Source organism: Furipterus horrens, unplaced genomic scaffold (genome assembly GCF_987537825.1).
Source record: "Furipterus horrens unplaced genomic scaffold, mFurHor1.1.pri manual_scaffold_9, whole genome shotgun sequence".
Taxonomy (NCBI): domain Eukaryota; kingdom Metazoa; phylum Chordata; class Mammalia; order Chiroptera; family Furipteridae; genus Furipterus; species Furipterus horrens.
In genome coordinates this window covers 39,853,424-39,876,300 of record NW_028327179.1, presented here as the reverse complement: position 1 = coordinate 39,876,300, position 22,877 = coordinate 39,853,424, and the positions used below count along the sequence as shown (strand labels likewise).

Genomic DNA, 22,877 nt, shown 5'->3' with positions numbered 1-22,877 from the left:
GTATATAATTGTGAGTTAACCAGGTCACAGATCTGTAATTGGGTGGTACTAGTTCAGAAATAATTCTTTTGATTAAAGCAAAGCAAAGAAAGTGGTTAAGAAATAAGGAAGGGACTTCAGCTAAGTAGAAAACGCGAGACACCCAGAAAGAAGCACAGAGCGTTGTTCAGGGGACAGAAGCAGGGAACAAGAGAACCCTTCACCTGCACCCACCTAATCCCCCAACCACCCCAAATACAAATATATGAGAGGTAAAAAAGATCAACACTGCTTCTCTAGAGATTTGCCCAGGGCCCTGATTGCTGTGTACCCCAGGAGACTAAAAATCACTCCTTTGGAAATGAAGAGCAGTAGGTCAATAGCCTAGTAAACAAGGCTTCACAGTAGCCTTCTCCAACAGACGAAAGTTAGTGTTTGATTCTAAGTGATGGGTAGTTCAGTCTCTATCACCCCAGCTCTCTGGGGTAGCCCTGGTCTCCCAGAAATTTCTTCTGTGCTCAGATGAGGAGCTTTGAAAGGAAAAGGAGGATGGGGGTATACGGGCACAAACTTTCTATGCTTTGGTTTTCATTATTTCCATCTTCTTTTCCTGGAATTTAGAACTCCAGTGGATTCGTACACTCCTGTAATCTCTCTTTGACACAATCCTAGATTACATGAAAGTTAAATTTTAGAAAACCATGAAGGATGTTTTAAATTTTTGTTTCTAATTGATCTTAAATTAGCAAGGTTCATTAACAATTCTCCTTTTTTATTTATGTGTACTACCTTTTCTTAAAAATTAAACTCTTTGTGGAAATAAAGTTTCCTACAACTGTGATATTAGGATTTTAGCAAATTCATCAAAATAAAGACTACATTTAATTGCTACTGTATTCAAGGCATTAGAAAAGGAAAATTGGTAGGATTAAGGAATATAAAAATTAATGAAACTGACTCCAGTTTAAACCAGTTATAATCTAGATTAAAGAAATATTAATTTATGGCCAAGATATATGGCTAAGAAGAAGGCCTGGTGTTAATGTTTCCAATGACTTAAAAGAAGGTTGTAATAATAGGCAGAGAAAAATACGACCTACTGTGGGCTCCCACACAGATAGACCAGATATTAATAATAACCTATATAACTTTTTTGAATTTACAGATGCCTCAATTCAATGTCGCTGACTTGGATGAAAATTTCCAGTTGCACTGGTATTTATATATTTTTTAAATCTAGAGATACAAAAATGGATAAAACCTTATAGGTGGTTCTTATAAGCATCTGAGATTAAGAGTTACTAAAATACATTACCATTTCATACATATAAGGGGGGACCCTAAAAACGTGAAATTTATTTGTAAAAATTGGGTATTTATTCTTACATGTTTAAACTTCAGTCAATTTCAAAGTACTCTCCATTTGATGCAATACACCTATTGAGGCATTTCTTTCCCTCTATGCAAAACAAGTTTTTGAACTTGTCAATTTTGATGCCTTTTAATGCTTTTTCCATTTTTTTTTTTACCTCTTTCACATCAGCAAAGTGTTTCCCTTTGAGGGCTTTTTCATTGGGGAAACAAACAAACAAAAAATAGTTCAGAGCAAGATTGGATAAATAGGGAGCATGGGACATGGGGAGTTCATGCCATTTTTGGTTAAAAACTACTGAATACTCAGCATGGTGTGGACAGGTGTGCTTGTAAGTCACCCATCATGAAATGGACAAATGTGTTGAAAGAGTCTTCAAAAATATTCACTGAAGCTGAACATAGCCTCTCACAATAGCACCAGCTGGTACACTGATACAGATGGGTTCCTAGAACACTCACCTAGTGGTGGAAGCCTGTAATACAAGGGACTTGCCCTCCAAAAGATAATTCTGGTTTTTGGGGGGTCCCCTCTCATATAACAGATGGTCTTGTGTTTATTCAGTGACTTTTAATTTTATCAAACTTTCTTTTAAATGTTGGTTGTTTTTACAGTAATATAAGAAAATTATTCTGGAATACTCTAAGAAAACTGCATGGTGGAAGTGTTTAAGCCAAATATTTACTATATGAAAAAAATCTGATTATGAAAAAAGAATATTAAATGGTACTATATTCTATGATTTAAATAATAAGAATATTTATGAGTTAAAAACATATACATTTCAAGAATAGGGAGTTTCTTTCCTGCAGATTCAACTGAGGTCCTGTGTTAGAACACTGGTGTTAGTATTTCATGATAAAAACTCTTTCCTGACTTGCTTCCAAATTTGGGTAAAAATAGTTATCATTTAATCAGTGTATGACATGCATCATTGTTGAATTAAATAATTTAAAATCATACCAATACACACCTGGGCTCTATTATAGCACATTTTCCCCATTGGTGTTCAAAACACATGTCCTAATAGGAATGGAGTTTGTGCTCATGCATTTTCACAAATGAACTTTTAGCATAACAGCAAGAGTCACTGCCAAATGAAAAATGGCATAAATCCATGTGGCCTTCAATACACATCCCTTTCATTTCTCCCTGTGAACCTCTTTTCACCCAGATGAGCTCACCTGCACTATGACAATACACAATGACTTTCTCTCCTTTACTTCTTGTAATACCATTTTCCTACTACTTTTGAAAAATGTTATCCTTCTGTGAGGGAGGAGAATTTATAGACAACAGAGTATTCCAAAAGAAACTTCACAAAAACAGAAACAAACAAACAAAAAAACACTGCCTCCATATGTTAAAAATGAAGAATTAAAACAAAAGTTCTCATTTACTTCAGGAAAGAAAACAAAAACAAGTGCATCTATGGGGTCATTATTTGCTTCTATTTTCCAGACTTTACTTTTATCCTAAAATTCTCACAAAAACTCTACTGTGTCTCAGTAACCACTCTTACTTGTATCTATATTCCTATTTTCTGATATGTTCTAAGATTAAGTTGAGGGAAAAAAGTGTGGAATCACCTAAATTTTCATCTAGAACTCCCCATAGTATTTCTATTTCATTTTTGCAATTCTTCATGTTCTTGTTAGGGTATTTAGTAAGTGGATTAATTTCTCAAAGAAGGGATCAGAATTCATACTTCTTAAATCTTTTGGAACTGGATTATAGAAATTCTGACAAGAATCCTTGGACTAGTATGTGAAGAGGTTAAGTGATCTCCCTCTGGTTAATTCTAGGCAGAGTAAAGAACAAATTCATCAAGGATTTTAAACTCCCCAAGTGATTCAGTGATAAAAATGGACTTATAAAAGATTCATGTAGTATCATATTTTTAAAAGGTTAATCACATAAATTCTGCATCTTAAGAGCTAAATATGCAGTTGCAAATTTAATTTTTGAATTGCATTTAATCTTACTGTAATATCAATTTACCTTTAGAACAGTTCATTATGGACATGTAAAAAGTAGGATTTTAAATTGAAAATGAAAGTATAGAAAGCAAAATTTAACATAAAAAGTTCTCTAACTAACGAGAAATAAATAATACAGAAATGTAATAATATATTAAGAGAAACAAATTATAGACATTGGCCTCATTGTTTGAAATATAAAATATCTGTCAGTTCTTTTAGCCTAGCAGAAGTTTTATGAAACCCAGGAGTGAGTTTTATATCTATAGTCTAAACAAATAGTAAAGAAAATTTATACATATGTTGCATTATGGTATTGGGGGCTCTTGCACATAATTAATAAACAAGTATACCTTAGAGCACAGCTGTTTAATAGAAATCTCCATGATGATGGAAATGTCTTCTATCTATGCCATCCAATATGCTAGCTCCTCGCCAATGTGGTTATGGAGTGACTAGTGTGACTAAGAAACCAAACTTTAAATTATTTAATTTTAATTAATGAGTGTAAATAGCCATATATGGTTAGTGCCTCCCATATTGGATAGTGCAGCTATAGAGCAAGTAGGCTAAGTCATTAACTGTGTTGTGTTAGGTCCATATAAAGGAAGGAGCCTTTATTCCATAACTGCCACCACAATGGGAGTTGAGCTTCCAAATTCCAGAGACATGATTTGCTATTCTTGTCAGAATTTGGTGTTTTGATGGAAGGATGGGCCTGGCAGTTAGGAAACATGGACATATCCTTCTTCATACTGTCTCAATGTATTCAACATAGACTGAAAAACGCAATGTCTGAGATAACATTAATTCTCAATAATCAACACAGTTCCTGTAACAATCACTGTATTTTATCTCCCCACACTTCTGACACTAGTCAGATGACCCTACTGGCCTCTCTTTGGACCCTAAGCTGACTATATCTGAAGAATGGCCACTTCTCAGAATGGAAGACAGAAATGCTTCCTAAGCAAGTCAATTATTTTTTGCTTTAGTATGTCAGGTACTTCTTCATTATAAGAGTCTCATATGTTTCCGCAACTCCTCCCTTGCTCTGTCCTGGTTTCCAGTGACCATGGAGCTCCTGACTGTCTGGGTCTTCTGGAGCACTGTGCTCTTCTAATTCCGGCCTGCTTGCCCCTCAGCCAACCTCTGACCAGATGCTCACAACTACCGGACTTCGGCTAGGCCAGAAATGATTTTAGAAACAATAAAATTATGACAATAACCAGAGATAAGGTGATGGAGACCTATGGGAAGATGTTGGTCATGAAAATAACAAGGTCAATAGATATTTTGAAGGAAGCAAAGTCCCTCAGCAAAAGATTAGATATAGGGTTAAAGGAGAGGAAAGAATCAAAGATAATTTCAAGGTGACTGGGTGGATAAAGTTAAGAAAGTTAAGACAGATAAAAATCAGGAAACTAGTAATAAAGGATAGATTACACAGGAAAAGATAATCTTAAAGTGAGACTCACAAAATTTTATATTTTAGATAAAATTAGTCTTTCATATACCTATCTCTACATCTATGTCTATCTCCATGTATATTTAAGGAAATTCAAACAAAGGATCACTAAACAACTCGTAAAAAATCTCAAAGCACTTTAGTGACATAATCAAGGCTAAGGCTCAGCTATCTTTATTTCCATATGAAACAACCAGTTTCTTCTAACCTGAGATGAAAATATAAGATATCCAAATAAATGCTTTCAAGGGCACTTAGTTACAAGAAAAGGCTGGAAGTGTAGTTTCAGGAAACACCAGAACACAGGAAACAGCTGAAACTATTAGAATTTGATGAGCTCACATTATGAAGTGTAGAGAGAGCAAAAGGTGGTCAATAGTCAAAAATGTTAAATAGATAGCAGAGAATCAGAGCATTCAGGGTCTAGTCCCATCTCCCCTCTTGCTGCTCTTACTTTCAGGGATAATGATAATGACGGTGATGATAACAATGACACCAAATCTGCTCTTAATCCTCACAACACTGTGAATGTTATTATTAATCCAAATTTTTAGACAAAGAATTTGGATGCACAGAGAGACTTGACTAAGGTCACAAATAAGTGATAATATTTAAATCTAAGCAATTAATTAAACAGAAACAGAGCTATAATTTTTGTGTAAATTGGGACAGTTTTGAGAGTTAAAGAACACAGAAAAACTGGGGAAAATCCAAGCAAACCAGGTTATATTGTACCCCTTTCATTAACCATGAAGCAATCTGCCTTGAATGATCTGGAACCACAGATGTTTTCCAAATTCTTAATCATTTGTTGAATTCAATCAGTTGAGACCTTCTGTTGTTTATACTTCCTCATATCTTCAATTTCTTCCTTTCTGATGGTTTCTTTAATAACAAATTGTTCCCATTATCTAAAATTTTCTCCTGAAGTCTTTTTCAAATTCTTTTATTCCTAAATATCTTCTCTTTCAAATATTCATTCCTGTATATTCTCAGGACCACCTCCACCGCCACTCCCTTTGTTCCTGTCCCATCCTCATTTTCCTGTTTTTATGCAAAGGCCTCTTCTCTCTCTACCCTCCTTCTCCTTTAGTCTTCCCTTCATGCTACTGTCAGTCCCTTCATCAAAAACAAAGATCTGATTCCCTAATTAAGATCAGGGAATGGGGAAGGAGGTCAAAAGAAACAAACTTCTAGTTATAAAATAAATGAGCTATAGGTATGTAATATACTGTATTGTGACTGTTACAGAAACAGGGGAGTCCAAAAACAAACCCCAGAGTTTGTGGCTGGTAGATAGGGAGCAGGAAGCAGCTTTCAGGATGCCCTTGCATGCCTGGAGCTAGTGGCTGGAAACACTGTTGCAAAGATCCGCTTTACTTCCAAGACTCAGGAAAATGGGAGGGATCTTGGACTGTGGGCTGGTACGGAAGAAGCAGACAGAGCCTACGTAGGGTTCTGTGAATGGTCGGGACGGTTTGCAACACCCACTGCGTGAGAGGATGCAGTGGGGGAGAGAGAGGAGACAGGGAGGAAGAGAGGAGCAGCTGTGGACATTTTGGGCTGGCTCTGGCTCTAGGAGGCCCTCTCTCTCAGTCTCTCTCTGGCCCTCACGCCCTTACTCTCTGGCTCTTGTGGGCTCCCTCCATGTGGCTTGGAAAAGGGGTCTCCAGGCTGCTTAAAGAAGAAGCTCTCGCCAGGCAGTTTTGAGAAGGAGAGGAGATCCAAGCGGTTTACAGGAAGAAGTCAGTTTGTAAGGAGGCTGAGAATCAAGGCGGTCCTGCATTGAGAGCTGGAGGGCACCACAGCACAGAAAGGACCTCCCCAATCAGAACTGAGTGATTGGCAGCTACTGGTAAAGCTGAACTGTGCCTAGGAAGTAGGGAAACGGTGTTTCTGACTTTCCTAAGACTGGCCAGGTCTGGGAGGGGGAGGCAGGACTATGTGTAAATAAACAATTCTTTTTCTTTTCACCAAACGCTGTTATTGAGAGTTATAATTCTGGCGGAGGGCAATCGGGCCCCTAACTAAACAGCCCGTGGGTTCTGTTTCAATCGGAGCAGCCCAGGGATTCTGTTACATGACTACAGTTATTAATATTACACTGTTTATTTGAATGTTGCTAAGAGCGTAAATCTTAAAAGGTCTCATGACAAGCAAAAAATTTGTATTTATATCTGGTGATGGTTGTTGCTACACTTCCTGTGATGATCATTCTGCAATATGTACAAATATAGAATCATTATGGCGTACACACCTTCAGCTAATACAATATGTAAATTATACCTAAAAAAATAAGAAATAAATTAATTAAACCATAGATAACTTCCTATTGGTTTCAGGATACTATTTCCAGCTTTCCAGCCCCATGTCCCACTCTCTTCTCATGCTCAGGCATTCGTCATCCAGGAGACCAGTAAGCCTCCCTGTAATCTTTGCCAGCCCGGTATATAGAATAGCGTTCAGAATGCCCGGGCCCTCCGATGTTCATTAAGAGAATCCTCAACCAACTCGGAGGCCTCCTACTGTGTAAGTCCGTCACACAGCCCCAAGAACAGCATGCAAGGCAGGTAACGGTTGAGTAAATATTTCCTACATTTATTGTTTCAACAGTGCTTCAGACTGCTTTGTAGGCATGCCACAGTTAAGGGAAGAACAATGGAATACTCTTCTAAATGGTAATATAAATTTCCCAAGACTGGAAAATGCAATCTATACTTCATTTTAAAGCCATAAGTGTATCTTGTTACCTAAGCAGATAATGAAGTTTTTCTACCGGTAAAATCTATGGAGTCCCTCTCAAGTCAAGTTTTTCCACAAAACCTCAAAATGTTTAAGAAGATAGTCCTGTCTTGCATGAGTGTTAAGAAATCACTTAGCTGGGGATATTCTAAATCTGTGTTATGTATTCATAAGGTTCTCTTTTGGTCAATGTAATTAACATTGTTGTGTAAACAAATGGATCTGGAAGTTTTGACTCAAGAAATGTTTTTAAAGTGTTTTTCCCTTTTGTTTATACTGTCACTTCTACATGATATAGAGAGATAGATGGCCCATAGGACTTCCTACCCAGGGCTCCTCCACAAAACCCAATATTTATGGTGGGAATGAGAGATGCCGTCTGCCTGCTTAAACAGCAATGTTATGTTATCCTGCCATGCAGTAGAATAAAGCCCTATGTCAATTAGAAAAACATTAGAAAAATCATGATAAAACATGATTTGTTGTAAGGCAGTAGAGAAGAAGAAAATCCTTGCATTGTTCCTTGAATGAAATAAATACATTAAGTTTTGTTTTGGGTTTCTTTTTGTGGAGGAAGGTTGTTTGTTTTATTGAAAACTTAGAATACTGTATGACTCCTAATAAAAAAGTAATCGAACCAATGTATCGATATGCTTAAAATTTTGGAGGGAAATGCTTTAACCTAAACATAAATTATCTTTAAACAAAAAGTTAGCATTATAATCTAACCCCTTTCTATTATGCTCATAGACAGAATTTGGCTTAGTAATTAAAAAACAGCTTGCAGGAGAAAGATTGCTAACTTGAAGCCCAGCGCTGCAATTGACAAGCTGTAAGACCTTGATCAAATTACTCAACTTCTCTCTAACTCAGTATACTCATTTTTTAAAAAGTGTGTAATAATTATATATACCTCATTGGTCAGTTGTGAATATCAAATAATCAATTAGAACATAGAAGTGTCATAACAATAACATGCTCAAAAATGTCAACTATTATTATTATATACATGTCTAACTTAGCAAGAAATTATTTCAAACATATTTTAAATTGAGCTAAATCACTTAACCCAAAACACATCTGAATGAATAAAAATGAGTTTTTTATCTTTTGGAAAGCAAGCAAAACAATCAAAAGTGAAAAACCACTAACCATTGAGCCAGTAGTGCTCTGAAATGTCAGTTCTGATGTAATGGTGGTCTTGAGTAGGCCCAAGGGACCGCGTGAATGCAGTATCTTTGCCAAGGAAATCAGAAGCTGTTCCAGAATAGAGGTACTCATCTGGGTGGGAGAAAAGAATACACAGGACTTCTAAGAGTTTACCAGCAGATTCTATTTACAATATACTAATTTCACAGCATGAAACCAAAGATGTTTATTGCTTAACATCAGATTATATTGATGCTACAATTCATGAATTTCACATTGGTATTTTGAAAAATTTGCATAAAGAAAAGATAACACAATGAACTTCATAAAATGGTGATAGATTCCTGAATTTGATACAGGTCAAAGTCTCTGAATCAATAACTGCACATGTATTGGCTTCACTTATGAATACGCTCTCCTTTCCCTTCTCCTCACAAATAACTCAAGGATATATCATAATTAGGAGTTCCTCGTGTAGCAACACAAAGAAATATTAAAAAGTAAATGCCATAATGAGGAATGGATTGTGTAATTAGTATTTACTTAACCAACACAACCTCAATGACCACAACTTCTCTTTGCCTAATCTCTGATGAAAGGGACCTTTCAGCACTGAAGTCATTCTTTGTAATTAGAACATTTTGCATTCCTTGTAGCTAGTGTTGGCTCTAATGTTTCTGATAAACAGGAATTCCTGAAAGGGGGAAGAAAGGAATGATGTTGTCATTACTGCATACCAAACTTCCTTGTGCTGTTATTTACGTAAAGTGAATATTCATGTTTTATGGTGTTGAGAGAGAAAGAAGAGAAAGGAGGATGCAGAGGTGTATTTAATGGCTGGCGCACCGGGCACTCACCCTGGGCCCAGACTTCTGAAGGGCCCTCAAAACCCCAACTTTACATTTTTTTCTAATGACACCAAGTTTGTTTTCATTACTACACTGCATAAAATGTGGTTAACATGTATTTTTATTTTCCCTGTCTCTTTTTTTTAAGGGGCTCAATATTTTCTTCTGTGCCTGGGGCGTCAACCTACCTTAATCCGCCTCTGGGAGGAGGGGGTGGTGGAGAGTGGGGAGAGGGGGAGAAAGAAATGAGGTTAGAGAGGACGAAAGAGGCTGAGAGGGGAAAGGTGGTTGGGAGGATAGGCGGAGGGAGGGAAAAGGAGACAGGAAGGAGCAGAGGATGACGTGAAGAGGAGGAGAGGAAGAAATGGGAGAAAGAAAAGGAAAGGCGGGAGGAATGGAAGAGAAGAGGAGTGGGGGGAGAAAAAGAGGAGGGGAGGCCAAATCTCCCTCCTGTTTGTTAGCGCATCGTTGGGGTGGAAGAAGCGGGCAGAAAGAATGCTACCCCGATGGTAGAATATGATGCCCTTTTGAGAGATAAGCTTCTAGTTCAAGAAATCTTCTAATGGTCAACTACTATGGGCTATCCTTAACAGACCAAAATAAAAAAATAGCTAATCTCTACAGAACATTTGGATATTTTAAATGCCTAAATAAAAGAACAACTAAAGACATCGTTTTATCACTGAAATCCAATTTTCCTCAGGAATATATCTTTAAAATTTTGTCTTTGTATAAGTGATACAGATATTCTCTAAATCCTCTGATTCTATCCATCTAAATAAGTTTTTACTTAACTAATTGAGACAACCAACCTAAATTATGACAATAGTCAACTTCAAAGGAAAAAACTCCCACAAAACAGAGAAATCCAGTTATGTAAAGTAAATGCAGATATGGTACTGCTTTCATCTCTTAAAGCATTTCCTAAATATTTCATCATGGGGCAAATTCTTAAAAATAGAAGCACACACACACAAAAATCAACAAAGACATTATGGAAAAAGTTTGGTAAGAGTAAAAGAAACAAATTATTAATTTGAGGCAAAATTGCAAATATTTGAACTTTTTCTCAGGAAAAATAAACAACAACAACTATCTTTCTACTCCAAGACTGAATCTGTAGATCCTGGCTTTAAAACTGTCTTCATATTTAAATAACTTAGAGAATTCCTAAGAGGGGTCACCAATGCCTACAATCTGTTGTTTTTTTATTAAGGGTGTGTTAACCTTTCTTGACAGATTAGAATCACAAATCATCTGTCTCATTTTTTGAGGCTAATGACTGAGCATTAGACATGATTTCAAAACACACAGAAATACACACTTTCACTTCAAAGGAAGGTCAATAGTTCTCATTAAGTAAAAACTAAAATGTCACAGTGCTTCATTCTCATAACTACTCAAGCATTTGATAGACAAATTAAATAAAAAGAGACTAAATTCATGAACCAAACCAAGACAAAAGGAGTTCTTATAATGGCTGAAATTCAGAAGTTGTGCTTACATTCTTCAAAGCAGACTCCAGACCACATAGTACTGCCTTCTTAAAACAGAAGAGTCATCTCATAAAAAAACGTAATATGTATACAAAGCAAGAGAAGACTGAATGTGCTAGTAAAAATTTCACATTTTCAATAATCACGTTATGGTGTAATCAGAAGTAAAGCTATTATAACATTCTATTATCTGTACTCTGTAGTTTGATTCATTTATTTTATGAATTTATCCACTTATTTCTTAGTATTAATCCTTCCACTTAGATCTTTAAAAAATTTGCAACATATTATATTTAAGAAATTGCTAAATTTATAGGGACATAGCTTAGCATAAGAAAATCTGAAACATTTAAATGTAATATTTTTGAACAACTGAGCATGTATCATTTGCATTAAAATAATTCAACCAGAAGCCCTGGCTGCTGTGGCTCAGTGGATTGAGCATCGGCCTGCGAACCAAGTGTCACTGGTTCGATTCCCAGTAAGGGCATATGACTAGGTTGTACGACAGGTCCCCAGTTGGGGGTGCATGAGAGAAAACCACACAGTGATGTTTCTCTCCTTCTGTTTCTCCTTTCCCCTCTCTTTAAAAATAAATAAATAAATAAACAAACCAAAAAAAAAAAAAAACAAACAAATAAATAAATAAAATTGTTAAAAAAAAAAAGAATTGTAATTTTAAAAAATAAATAAATAATAATTCAACCAGAAGTTCATGTAAAATGTAACTGTGCAGACATTAAGAATGGTTGAGACATCACTTTATTGATAAGGATGCTAAGCATAGAGGTTTGGCACTAAAATACTATAATGAAATAATCAGGGGAAGATTCCAAAGTAATGTAACTCAGTATGAAAATGTAGTTTAACTTACAGATACCTATTGAGAAAAACACCTAAAGCAAGAATCGCCTGTCATTGATCTTACCTGTCATTATTGAAGCAAAAGGCTGTTGAGGATCAAAAGGACATTTCAGTCTGCCAGACTCCAAATTGTATGTGTCTAGTTTGAACATAACTTCCTGTTATGAGAAATATTAATACAAAGTGAGATTTCTTAAAATATCAGAATCAGCAAGAACACAGGAGATAAGAGCTAAATTCTAACTCATTAACTCAACAAAAACCGATTGAGCATGTATCATGTGCATCATGCTGTGCTCCTTAACTCTTTAGCAAATATTATTTCTGGCAAGACTCAATTACCATGTTTTGGTCTCTGTTTGCCCAAAGTAATAATAACAAAAGGATTTATCAATCAGAAGCACTAACAGATAATCAATTCATTTGGCCTGGACCACTATCATCAATATCACTATCAAACACACATATTTCTTAAGGCTAATTACTAATTTATTGATCCTAACAAGTCAATTTCCTTATCTAAAAATAACTTTACTATAATAATTTTACTTGCATAGCTATTACTGTCTATTTACCTAAGCATCTACAACTATTCAAAATTACTTAAGCCTTGTTGTATTTTGTAATTTTAGTGCCATAAAATGTTCTAAGGTAGGCAGTTCATTCTCATAGCTGTTGATGCATGATGGCAAAAAATATCCTGTTACAGTATTTTCACTATTATGAAAACACTGTACACATTAAAAGCCACATAGTTATTTTGGCTGAAATATTTATTTGTACAATAGTGGCCACAGACAGAAAGACACTGGCATACTTTTAATATTCAGGAAAAAATAACATCTTAAGTTGAACTTTCCAAGAAAAATATGAATGTATAATGAATACAGTCCCACGAGCTTGAGTGTTTCATAATAACAATGACAACAGGGCCATCCAGCAAAATGGCTGATGATTCACCCTGCCTATGCACTAGAGAAATTCAGCATTTCAGACATTTTCTCTAGAGTGTATCTACAAAGTTCTACCAGAACACACATTACATGTCATAAGAAACGACCAATTAGTACTAATTGTCTAGAAAGCAAGCAATGAAGTAAAAGTGATAGAGGAATTAGATTATTTACTGTATTATGTTGCCATGTCAGATCTCTAAAGTTCCTGCTTTTAACTAATCTAGTCTCAGAATTCAAACTCAGTAATTTAAAATGTGTTGAAATCAATTAATAGTAGCCTCACAGTGGCCATGTAACATGATCAAGCCCATGTATGTTTAATTAGAACAGGTCAGCTAATGACAGGTTGTGACAGCAGAGACTAGGCATGAAAAAGAGGCCAGTGAGAGCACATTTAGGGCATGCTTTCCAACTGTGGATGGGGCCAGAGAGATGTCAGGAAGGAAAAAAGAAACACTTGTAGATAGTGGCTCTTAAGTATATTTCAATATCATTCAGGGAACATTATTCTCCACAGATCAAACAGAACTATTGACTCTAAAGCCTATAATGGGATACTGTAAAGGAAAAAATTAAGCTGAGTCATGGTATGCCAAAAGATTATAGTGAATAACTAAAAAAAGAAAACCAAGAAAATATCTGAGATAATGTCGCAGTTGATGCAAAGTACTAAATACTCCCTTACAATTGTACAGACTTCTGTTTTCAAAGTGCAACATTTCATTAAGGTCTCAAGATAAGCCTGTAAAATTGTCATTTGTAGAGGCTGAGGACAAGGTCTCCCTTATAATCTCCTGGAGAAAGGACATAGCAGGCAAGTAAGTGTCCTTGAGCCAGAGTCAAGGACACCAGCAAGAAAATGACATAAAAAATAAGGTCTGATTAAGTAGACATCCACATGCCTGAATTACATGACACTCTAACTTTGAAGACTACTCTGACTTTATAAAATTTTTCCCCCGTTTAATTCTTTAATTCTAATTATGCAAAAAGAATCTATCTAAGAAGCTGCACACAGAAATATTGTTGAAATAAAGGAATAGGAAGAATGATAGGAAATATTTAATCATCACAACTAGGCAGTTATTATTAATACCATTCTCACTTAAAGATGAGATTTGCAGCAGCAGCAGGGAGAAAGAACATACTTGCAGTCTGATTATTTAACAGCTATTAGGCATTCCAAGTTTTGCAGAATACATGTATCTGTATACACACACACACACACACACACACACACACATATATGATGCTATTTTTATATGAAATTTGTATAATACATTTTAAAATCCTTGTATCTTTACCTTTCTGTGTTCCTGCTGCCTACGACTATGGCTGAGTATTAAGTGGTTGGAATGGAGCAAGTGCTATGCCAAAGCCTATACTATAATTTTCTCATTTTATCCTCAAAATTACTCTGTGAGGTAGTTAGTATTAGTATCATCATTTTGTTGAATACATAGAAGCTTGGAAAACTTATGAAATGTGTATAAGACCACGGAGCTGGTAAATGACTGGAGCCATAATTCAAACTCTGGCTCCCCAAGCTCAAATGATGAGTTATTGACAACAGTCTTGACTTCTGTCCTGAAAGCCATGTCCAACTGCCCACTTGGCATGACCTACTGAACATTTCTCAAATGCAGAGCATAGAAAACTAACTCACCATTCTCCCCACAAACTTGTTCCTATTCTCACCTCAATAAATAACACCACTCTCCAACTCACTGCCGAAGTCAGAAGTCTGGGATTCATTTAGCTTTTTTTATTCTTCTTCCCATTGCCCAGCTGCACTGGAGTTCCCAGAAAGGGGGCTTCCCATACTTCTCTCCTCCATCCCTTTTATATATGACTGTTCTCTCTTCTCATCACCTCCAGAGCAACCTTATCTATTCTGAGTATGGAAGAATCTCCTAAATTCCCTCTAGAAGAGCAATGAATTCCTGGGACTAATAATTCAATTAAAAAGTTAACAATCTTCAAGCAGGGCTTGACCAGCAGCAAACTCACAAGGCTCAATACCCCCCATTCACTTGTAATTCTCTTATTCACAGAACTTGTAAATTTCACTGCCCCTGGGCTTCTTGACAGTCCCAAGCTAAATAATTAGCTCCATGTAAATTCCTTTTCAGCACTTGTGACTTTTAGAAGCTAAAGAGCCCTCTTTGCATCCCTCAGCAGGTTGTGAGTTAGGCCTTTAGCCTCAGGCCTCAAAACACATCCAAGCTGTGGGGCTATTGCATATAATTACACCCTATGCTGTGAGCTACTATTATATATTATCCTTCATCAAAGCTAGGCAAGAGGACATTACACAAGCAACAAAGAATGATGGATTTCAGTTGCCAAGTCTCCTAGTGGTTCAGATATTTAACTATCAGGGTTGCTTTTTTTTCAAACAGTAGAGTCTGGGCTGGTTAGACAAGTTGGTTAGAGAGTAAAATTTATCCAGCCATAGTTGTGGGTTTGATTTGTGCATGAATAAGTTAAGTCAATGTAAAGAAACCTGTTTCATAAACTCATGTTTTAAGTTGAAACATGCAGCCAATTTATCCTGCAAATATGTGAAGTTATTCATAAGAAGTATATACATAAACACAAGGATGGCAGTGCAACCCATCAACCCATACAAAGATATGCTTCAGAGTACACGTTCTAAAGCTCAGCTGTGCAAGCTTTCTTTAGAGACAGACTGCTTTCGTTCAGTTCCTTGTCAGACCACTTAATAGTTGGGCAATCGTGGACATGTAATTTAATTCCACTGTAACTCAATTTTTTACTAACTTGTAAATTAGGAGTAACAAAGGTAATAACTTCATTAAGAGTATTGTGAAACTACAAAGAAACAATACGCATAAAGTGCCTGACATAATCCATGATGCAAAAAAAAAGAACTCTAATATATTAGTTATTAATTAAATTACTGAAATAGGCATGTTTCTCATTTGTTGAAATGCTCATAAACAGCTGGAATACATTACTTCTAATTAAGACATATTTTATTTCCACTATGTCAACTTGGTCCAGCAGTGTGCTAATATGACTACCTATACAATTATAAGAAAATCATGAAATTTTCTGTATTCAGTTTCTACTATTGTAAATATAAGTAATAAGTCAAATTTGTTGAATGGGGAAATGAAATTTCTTATATTCCACTGCAATGTTCTTTGGGAAATGGATTTTTACCAAGAGCAACATTGTATACAGCTCTAGTAATAAATGAAGCTAAAGAGAAAATGAAGATGTACATAGAGCTCATAGAAAAAAAGTACTCCCAACATTTTATACTATTAATTTTGATCATCTCACTAAAAAAATTTTTTTAATACAAAAAATTTGATTAGGTGGATAGTGTATAACAAAATTGCAATTCATAAAGTAGTTGGGAACATGAGTTTTTATACATGAGTCCATCCTTACCTTCAAATCTTCCTGTTTAATGTCTTAGGCATTAAGTAACAAGGTATTATAAAACATTGTTTTCATGCAATTTCATTATATTACCTCCTTGTAGACTCCAAGATCAATATAACCACATATTGGATGAAATGCTCCCGTTCCACACACGTAAATATGAGTTTTGTTATAGGGTTGAAGTACTCGAATAAAATTTGCACATTCTGTCTATTGGGCATTAAAACAAAACAAAACAAAACATTAGCACACAACTCAAGTTTTTGAAAGATTATTATTCATGCCACCCATTTTTCAAGTAGATAAATCATCAAAAATTAGAGAAAATGAAAAAGATTTAGGAGAAATGTATGAACCCCTGATTTAGCAAAGGAGGCAAAAAAATTAGAAACTGCGGCTTAAATGAATGGCTTTGAAAAAGCTTTTTGAAGTTTTAAAGGTTGTGAATTAACCAGAGCGCTAGAATGAACATCTCTATAATGGTACTCAATGGGCTCTAGAGGAAGAATATGCACAGAATAGTAATGATGTATCCATACTTTCTTTCAAGAAAGAACAAAATCCATCATGTTCTGATGTCCACATATTGTCTATCCTGTATAGAGTCTATTGTTTGTAACATCAACTGCCTCAGCTACATTGAACAAAACACTGAACACAGATGTGTATTCCTATATATGCCTTCTGTTCTTCTTGGCTGGAATGCCCTACCATTTTGTTTCCATTTATTTTCAATATTACAGTCTTTAAGACTAATTCCTATTTATTCCAAGAAACTTTTCTGTTTTCCCGTGAATACTTTTTATACCAAGTCCAATTTTTGAAGATATTTTTACATTTCTAATGGTTTTGTATATTCTTAGGCCTAAAAAATATTTATTTACATCCTCATTATCTCTGTAACAATTATTTTGTATCCTCCAGTCACTTGTAAATAGTGACTCTCAATTTTTCATCATTTTTGCTATTATATATTATTTTCAAGTTACTTTCTATAAGTGACTTATCATTACAAAATTATTAGAAAGAATTTTTTAACCATAGATTCATGATTCCTGTACCCAAATACTCCTGAGAAAACACTTGGCTATAGCATATTTTTATTCTATATTGACTCTACTCAAGAGATGGGCAGGTATTTACTAAGGAAGTTGGAAAGCTATGAAACCACTGAGATTCATTTTTTAAAAATTCCAGTTTCTCCCTGTTGTCACTGCTGTCATTGGGGTTGTTAGGAGAAATTGAAAAACACACACACACACAAAGAAAAACACCAATGACCTAATTAGATTGGTAGGATGGTTCTTAGAACTAAATTTTAAAAAATTTAAAAGGCAGACAACAACTTAATTAATAGGATTGTTACATGTTTTTTAAATTATATAATATAATATTTAATAATTATTTATCCTTGCCCTATACTAAATATAAATTTCTCAGTGGCTCTTCTGATTTTACAGGGAAAAGCTGTGACAGAGTTCCTAGTATCTACCCAGCTACCCCGGCAATTTTATGTCTCAAGAATTTGTAGATTCCGATTAATGAAATCTGCACATTTTATCACAGGAGAATGTTACAGTGGACACATTGAGTCTTCTGCTCTTTACTTCCTTATACACAACACAGGTAAAGGATGCTTCTTTATCAGGGAAGATTCAGCCTCTCTAATAGGAGCATGATCACCAAATACGGTTGCTTAGATTGTATGCTGAATAAAAAAAGTCATATCTAAGGATGCGCAAATCACACTACAGACATCTTTATTGTCCTGAATATTTTCATATGTTTAGTATATGTTCCCATAGATTTATTATATGTAAACTCCCCAAAAAGGAATACTTTATATTTAGTAGGACAATTTTCTGGCAGAGAGTTTTGCTTAACAAAATCATATTATGTCAATGTTTCACTTTCATGCCAAGGTGTCTGATGAAGAGAACTGATTTTCTATTTGCTGAAAGGCACCATAGGAAATGAGCTTCATGTCCCTTAACATCAAGTTAGGCAAGCTCAAATAAAACCCTATCTCAGAGAGCAAATATGCCATACTAATGGTTTTGAACAAATAATGGGGACACAGTAATATAAGAACGTCTCAGGCAAAATGTAAAAATGTAGGCAATCACCAGATAAACTGTAATGATGGCTTCATTGCTAGGGTAAGAGGTTTTAATATTTTATTTTGCTCACACCACACTGAAGGTACTTTTATTTCTTAGTTTTCCCTCCATTAAGAGCTTTATGCAAGGGTGATATCTACACAAGGAATAGCACATGCAGAGAGTAAGAGTAGACTTGTATGACTGGAGTGAGGTGGGACTGAGTCACTGCCAAATATTTCCTCATTTTCCCAAAAGTTCAGTTTTACCAAATAGTCCTATAATTGAAGGGTAATTGTTATACACTAAATATCTGTGTTCTCCCCAAAATCATAGGTTGGACCCCTAACCTCCCAGTGTGATGGTACTGGGAGGTGGGGCCTTTGGGAGGTAATCAGTTTAAGAAGAGATCCTAAGAGTAGGATGCTAATGGTGCGATGAAGAAGAGACTGGGGAGCTTGCTCTCTCACTCTCTGCCATGGGGAGATAGAACAAACTAAGAGGAGAATTTTCACCGGGAACCAAACCCGTCGGCACCTTGATCCTGGCCATCTCAGCCTCCAGAACTGTGAGACGTAAACATCTGTTGGTTCAGTCACCCAGTGGGCATTATTTTGTTCTAGTAGCCCAAGGTGAATGAGACATTCGTTTTACCAGATTCTGATGTAAATATTTAAAAAAAAAAATAAAACAAGGCCCTTTCCAGTTGACAAATTATGGAGTTAGGAAGATTAAGAATTGTGAGACAGCACTATTTGTAAAGGCAAATAGGGCCCCGGGTAAAGTTTTATACACGCAAGAGAGATCATTTTAATGATGATGAAGAAAAAGCTCTGAATCACACCTAAAACATTTCACATATGTTAACTTTCCTAGGAGTACTTACTAACATGCAGACAGCCCAGGAAAATAACCTATTATGCTAGTTTCTGACTTGGTAAGATATTACCAAGGATTTAGCTATGAAATTCCTCCCTTCTCTCAGATTGGGTTGACATGGAATAAAACAACATGTGGATGGGCCCTGAGTTATGTGTCATATATAGCTTACAAAAACGTCAGCATCTTCACTCTTCTGTACTGAAGTTGATAGAGAGTAGTTCTCTAAGCAGCCTGGAGGCAATGAAAAGGCATTGGCTGCCTAAAGGAAAGAATCTGGGAAACAGAGATCCTAAAAGATAAGGTCTCTTAATTCAAAATTGCCTGAAGTGCACATTTCGGCCAAACCAGTGATGTGAGGCAAAAACTTTATACAATGATTTCCCTTTTAATTTGTAACTTAATTTTTATTTTGGTCTCAAAGATTCTCTGTTGTTTTCTTCTTACGCACAAAGTTTCCAAGTTCTGTTTAAATAGCACAAGCAATAATTAACTTGATTTAATTCACTTAGTGACTTGCATGGCTATTAATGGTAGCGTAATTCCATGAGGCATGAAGAAAGATAACATTGAGAAGCAGCTTTTGCAACTTTTCCTGAAAGCTAGCCAATTTGTCAGCTACTGCCTACAATGGCAAGGGCTGTTGCAGTACCGAATTTCTCCTTCCTTCCCTCATTCCTCCTACCTACTCCCCTTCCCACCTATTCCCCCCTCACCCCTCCCATTGGAGGAAAAATAGATGGGAAGAAAGCGAGAAAACAAGTATCAACTTTTAAAAATTCTCTCAAGTAACATTTGTTTAAATATTTTACCTTTCACATACATCCACACTGGTATATATAGCTAACTAAATAAAACAAATATAAAACTGAGTTAGTAGCTGTGAGTTAGTACTTGGAGAAAGACAAATATGTTTTACCCTATGTATTAACACTTGGAATTTTAGTCTCTCCCTATATACACAGAAAAATATTAACAAAATATAAGGACATACAATTCTCTAGACTTAAATATAGTCCAGTTAAATCCAATAATACATAATAACTCCAATGATTACATGTTTAAATGTATTTCTGATAATTGACTTATACATTGTCAATTTTAATTTATTTAGGTTATATATGGAAAGGTACTCATAATTTAGGAATCTGATCTGTTTCCATTTTTAGAATATTTCTTCAGAATATTGGGATCATCAAAGACTTTTGATTATTAATTTGTGCCTGTCATTGTGCTACATATTAGGTTTGTCTAGCAGACCTCAGATAGAATCCAGTCTGCAGAGATATTTGTTCAAGTCTTACAGTTTTGAAAATATTTTCACACTTCAAAATAGATACATGAAAAAGCAAATATCACATTTCTTTCTTAAAAATGGAGATTTAACAGCTCTACAGCTCTACAGAGCTAAACCCAGTTGTAGTGGGAGGGCAAAGGTAAAGATTCTAAAGAAAAATAAATGAAAGATATGCTTACTTAAATATTTAAAAGTCTATCTCAAAGAGGACAACTTGGAAAGAATATTTTTTACATGAGTGGATCACAAAGTAAGAATATACTTTATATTATGTTATATTTATAGAAATATATAATTTGCATATCTTGAAAATCTGTAAGTAACCAGTAAAGAAAAGGAGTGAACTAAAATTTAAAAATGAACAAATTGTAGGGATATGCCATTCCAAAAAATAAATTATAATTTTACAGCTACATACAATATTAAGTTTTAACAGTAATAAAAAATGTAAGCTGAAAAAACAAAAATAACTTTATTTTTGTTGGCAAACATTTCATATATTTACTTTATTCATTTATGTTTTAGTATTAAACATTAACTATATATTGTATCCAATATTAGCAAGGGAATGGGAAATATGATCTCTCATGAACACTGCTGCTGGTTAACATGTAAGAGGCATAAACTTCCTGGAGGGCTATTTTTCAATGTGTATAAAAAGTTTATATCCTTTGACCAGTAATTGTACTCAATAGTCAAAGATGTTCACAAATTTTTATATGAGGTTTTCCATGTGCAGCATTATTTACAATAATTAAAACTGGATTTATATCAAACTTCTAACAATAGGGGATTTATGAAATAATATATAGAGGAATGCAGTATAGCTATTAAAAGCAGTGTTATAAAAAGAAATTTAATGACATGGGAAAATACTCATGGCAGTCTGTGAAGTGAAAAAAAAATGTTAAGGGACTATGTATACAATGATTTCATTCTGAAAAATAGTAAATAGATAAGATAGAAGAATAAACATCAAAATGTCACCAGCTATCTCTGGGTAATGTTCACGGGGGGTAACATATTTACAGATGATTTTCATATAATTTGCAAACTTTCTACAATGAACACTTCGTCTTACTTTCAAACATCTAAGAAAATAAGATGTAACATAGAACTTTAGAAGAGCAAGAGCCTTTGAACTCTATGTAATGTCTCTATGACAGGCTGTGCACCTCCACGGTTAAGCTGACAAGGACCAGGCTGCCTACAACCTATGTGTTCTTTTGTCTGGAGTGACCTGTTTACTCCACTTTTTATAGTCAGGACTAAAGACTTTCTTTAGTAACTTTCTTTTGAAAAACATTCTAAGCAGAAACAAGGTACTACCAAATAGCTTTCTATCATCTCTTTCCTTCCTTGAATTAAACTGGGGAGTGTGTTCAAGAAAGTGGAATAGTTCTCTCTTGTTTCCTCATCTTCTGCTCCCTCCCCGCCCCAATTAGCTAACTCTCATTATGGTAAAAAATTCACTATTTTTCAGTTATTTAGTACCTTTGTGTAAAGGGACAGTGTTTCTAAACACTTGTTAATCCTAAACACACTCTTGGGAATGAGGTAAAAATTACTAGAGAGAAGGGAAAAGAGAGGGTAATGCCAAAGGTAGTAAAATGTGTCAATAAAAGTCCACACTGGTCTCAGTTTTCTGTTGGCAGAAGTCTATGCAATGTTGAATAACGAGGATCTATATTACGGTGACATTGAAGAGAGAACTTATTTGAGGGATACAGATTTCAGAACTTAAATGTGGAGTGCAGACCTTTAGGTGTAGGTTTTAGTGTTGTGGGAGAGCACAGATTGTGGGAGCAAAACTCCTGGATTCAATTACTGGCTTCACTATTTTACTAGATATGTAATACTGGGCAAGTCATTTAATTTTTCTGGCCTCAGTCTTCTCATCTGGAAAATGAGAAATAATAATAAAGTCTAGCATAACGGATAGTCATAAGGATTAAATGAGATTGTAAAGCGTTAAAAACAACTCCCAGAACACGCTAAGTGCTATAAAAGTGTTAGCTATTCTTAGTAACTCTAAAATATTATTTTAAAGGAGGAAATTAAAAAGGGAGACAAAGACTTGTATTATCCCTACATGATTCAACATCAAACTTTACGGAGAAAAAGGAGAAAAGCTTCCCAATTCTCTAATCCTGGGGTACACGAGGTGTGCTTGAAGGTTAGAGATTACAGCTAGCTCCTCAATACAACTGAATTAGAAGAGTAGTTTTCATGTGCTGACTCTTATGTGCTCATCTTCAGAAAAGTTCATCACCCTTTGCTTTAACTTAATAATAGGGCCAACTGAGTTACTATATAACTAGAATTGGTGAAC

At 35.2% G+C, this 22,877-nt stretch overlaps 1 protein-coding gene across 2 annotated transcripts in view; it reads right to left on the bottom strand.

Moving 5' to 3' along the window:
* LOC150001634 (semaphorin-3D) overlaps positions 1-22,877 on the bottom strand; it is a 204,866-nt gene that overhangs the window by 54,211 nt on the left and 127,778 nt on the right. For both annotated transcript variants that reach the window (XM_090287278.1, XM_090287279.1), the window contains exons 5-7: positions 16,361-16,480; positions 11,962-12,055; positions 8,693-8,821 (exon numbers count right to left, since the gene is read on the bottom strand). In XM_090287278.1, coding sequence (XP_090143404.1) covers positions 8,693-8,821; positions 11,962-12,055; positions 16,361-16,480 — 343 coding nt within the window. The remainder of the gene's footprint in view (positions 1-8,692; positions 8,822-11,961; positions 12,056-16,360; positions 16,481-22,877) is intronic.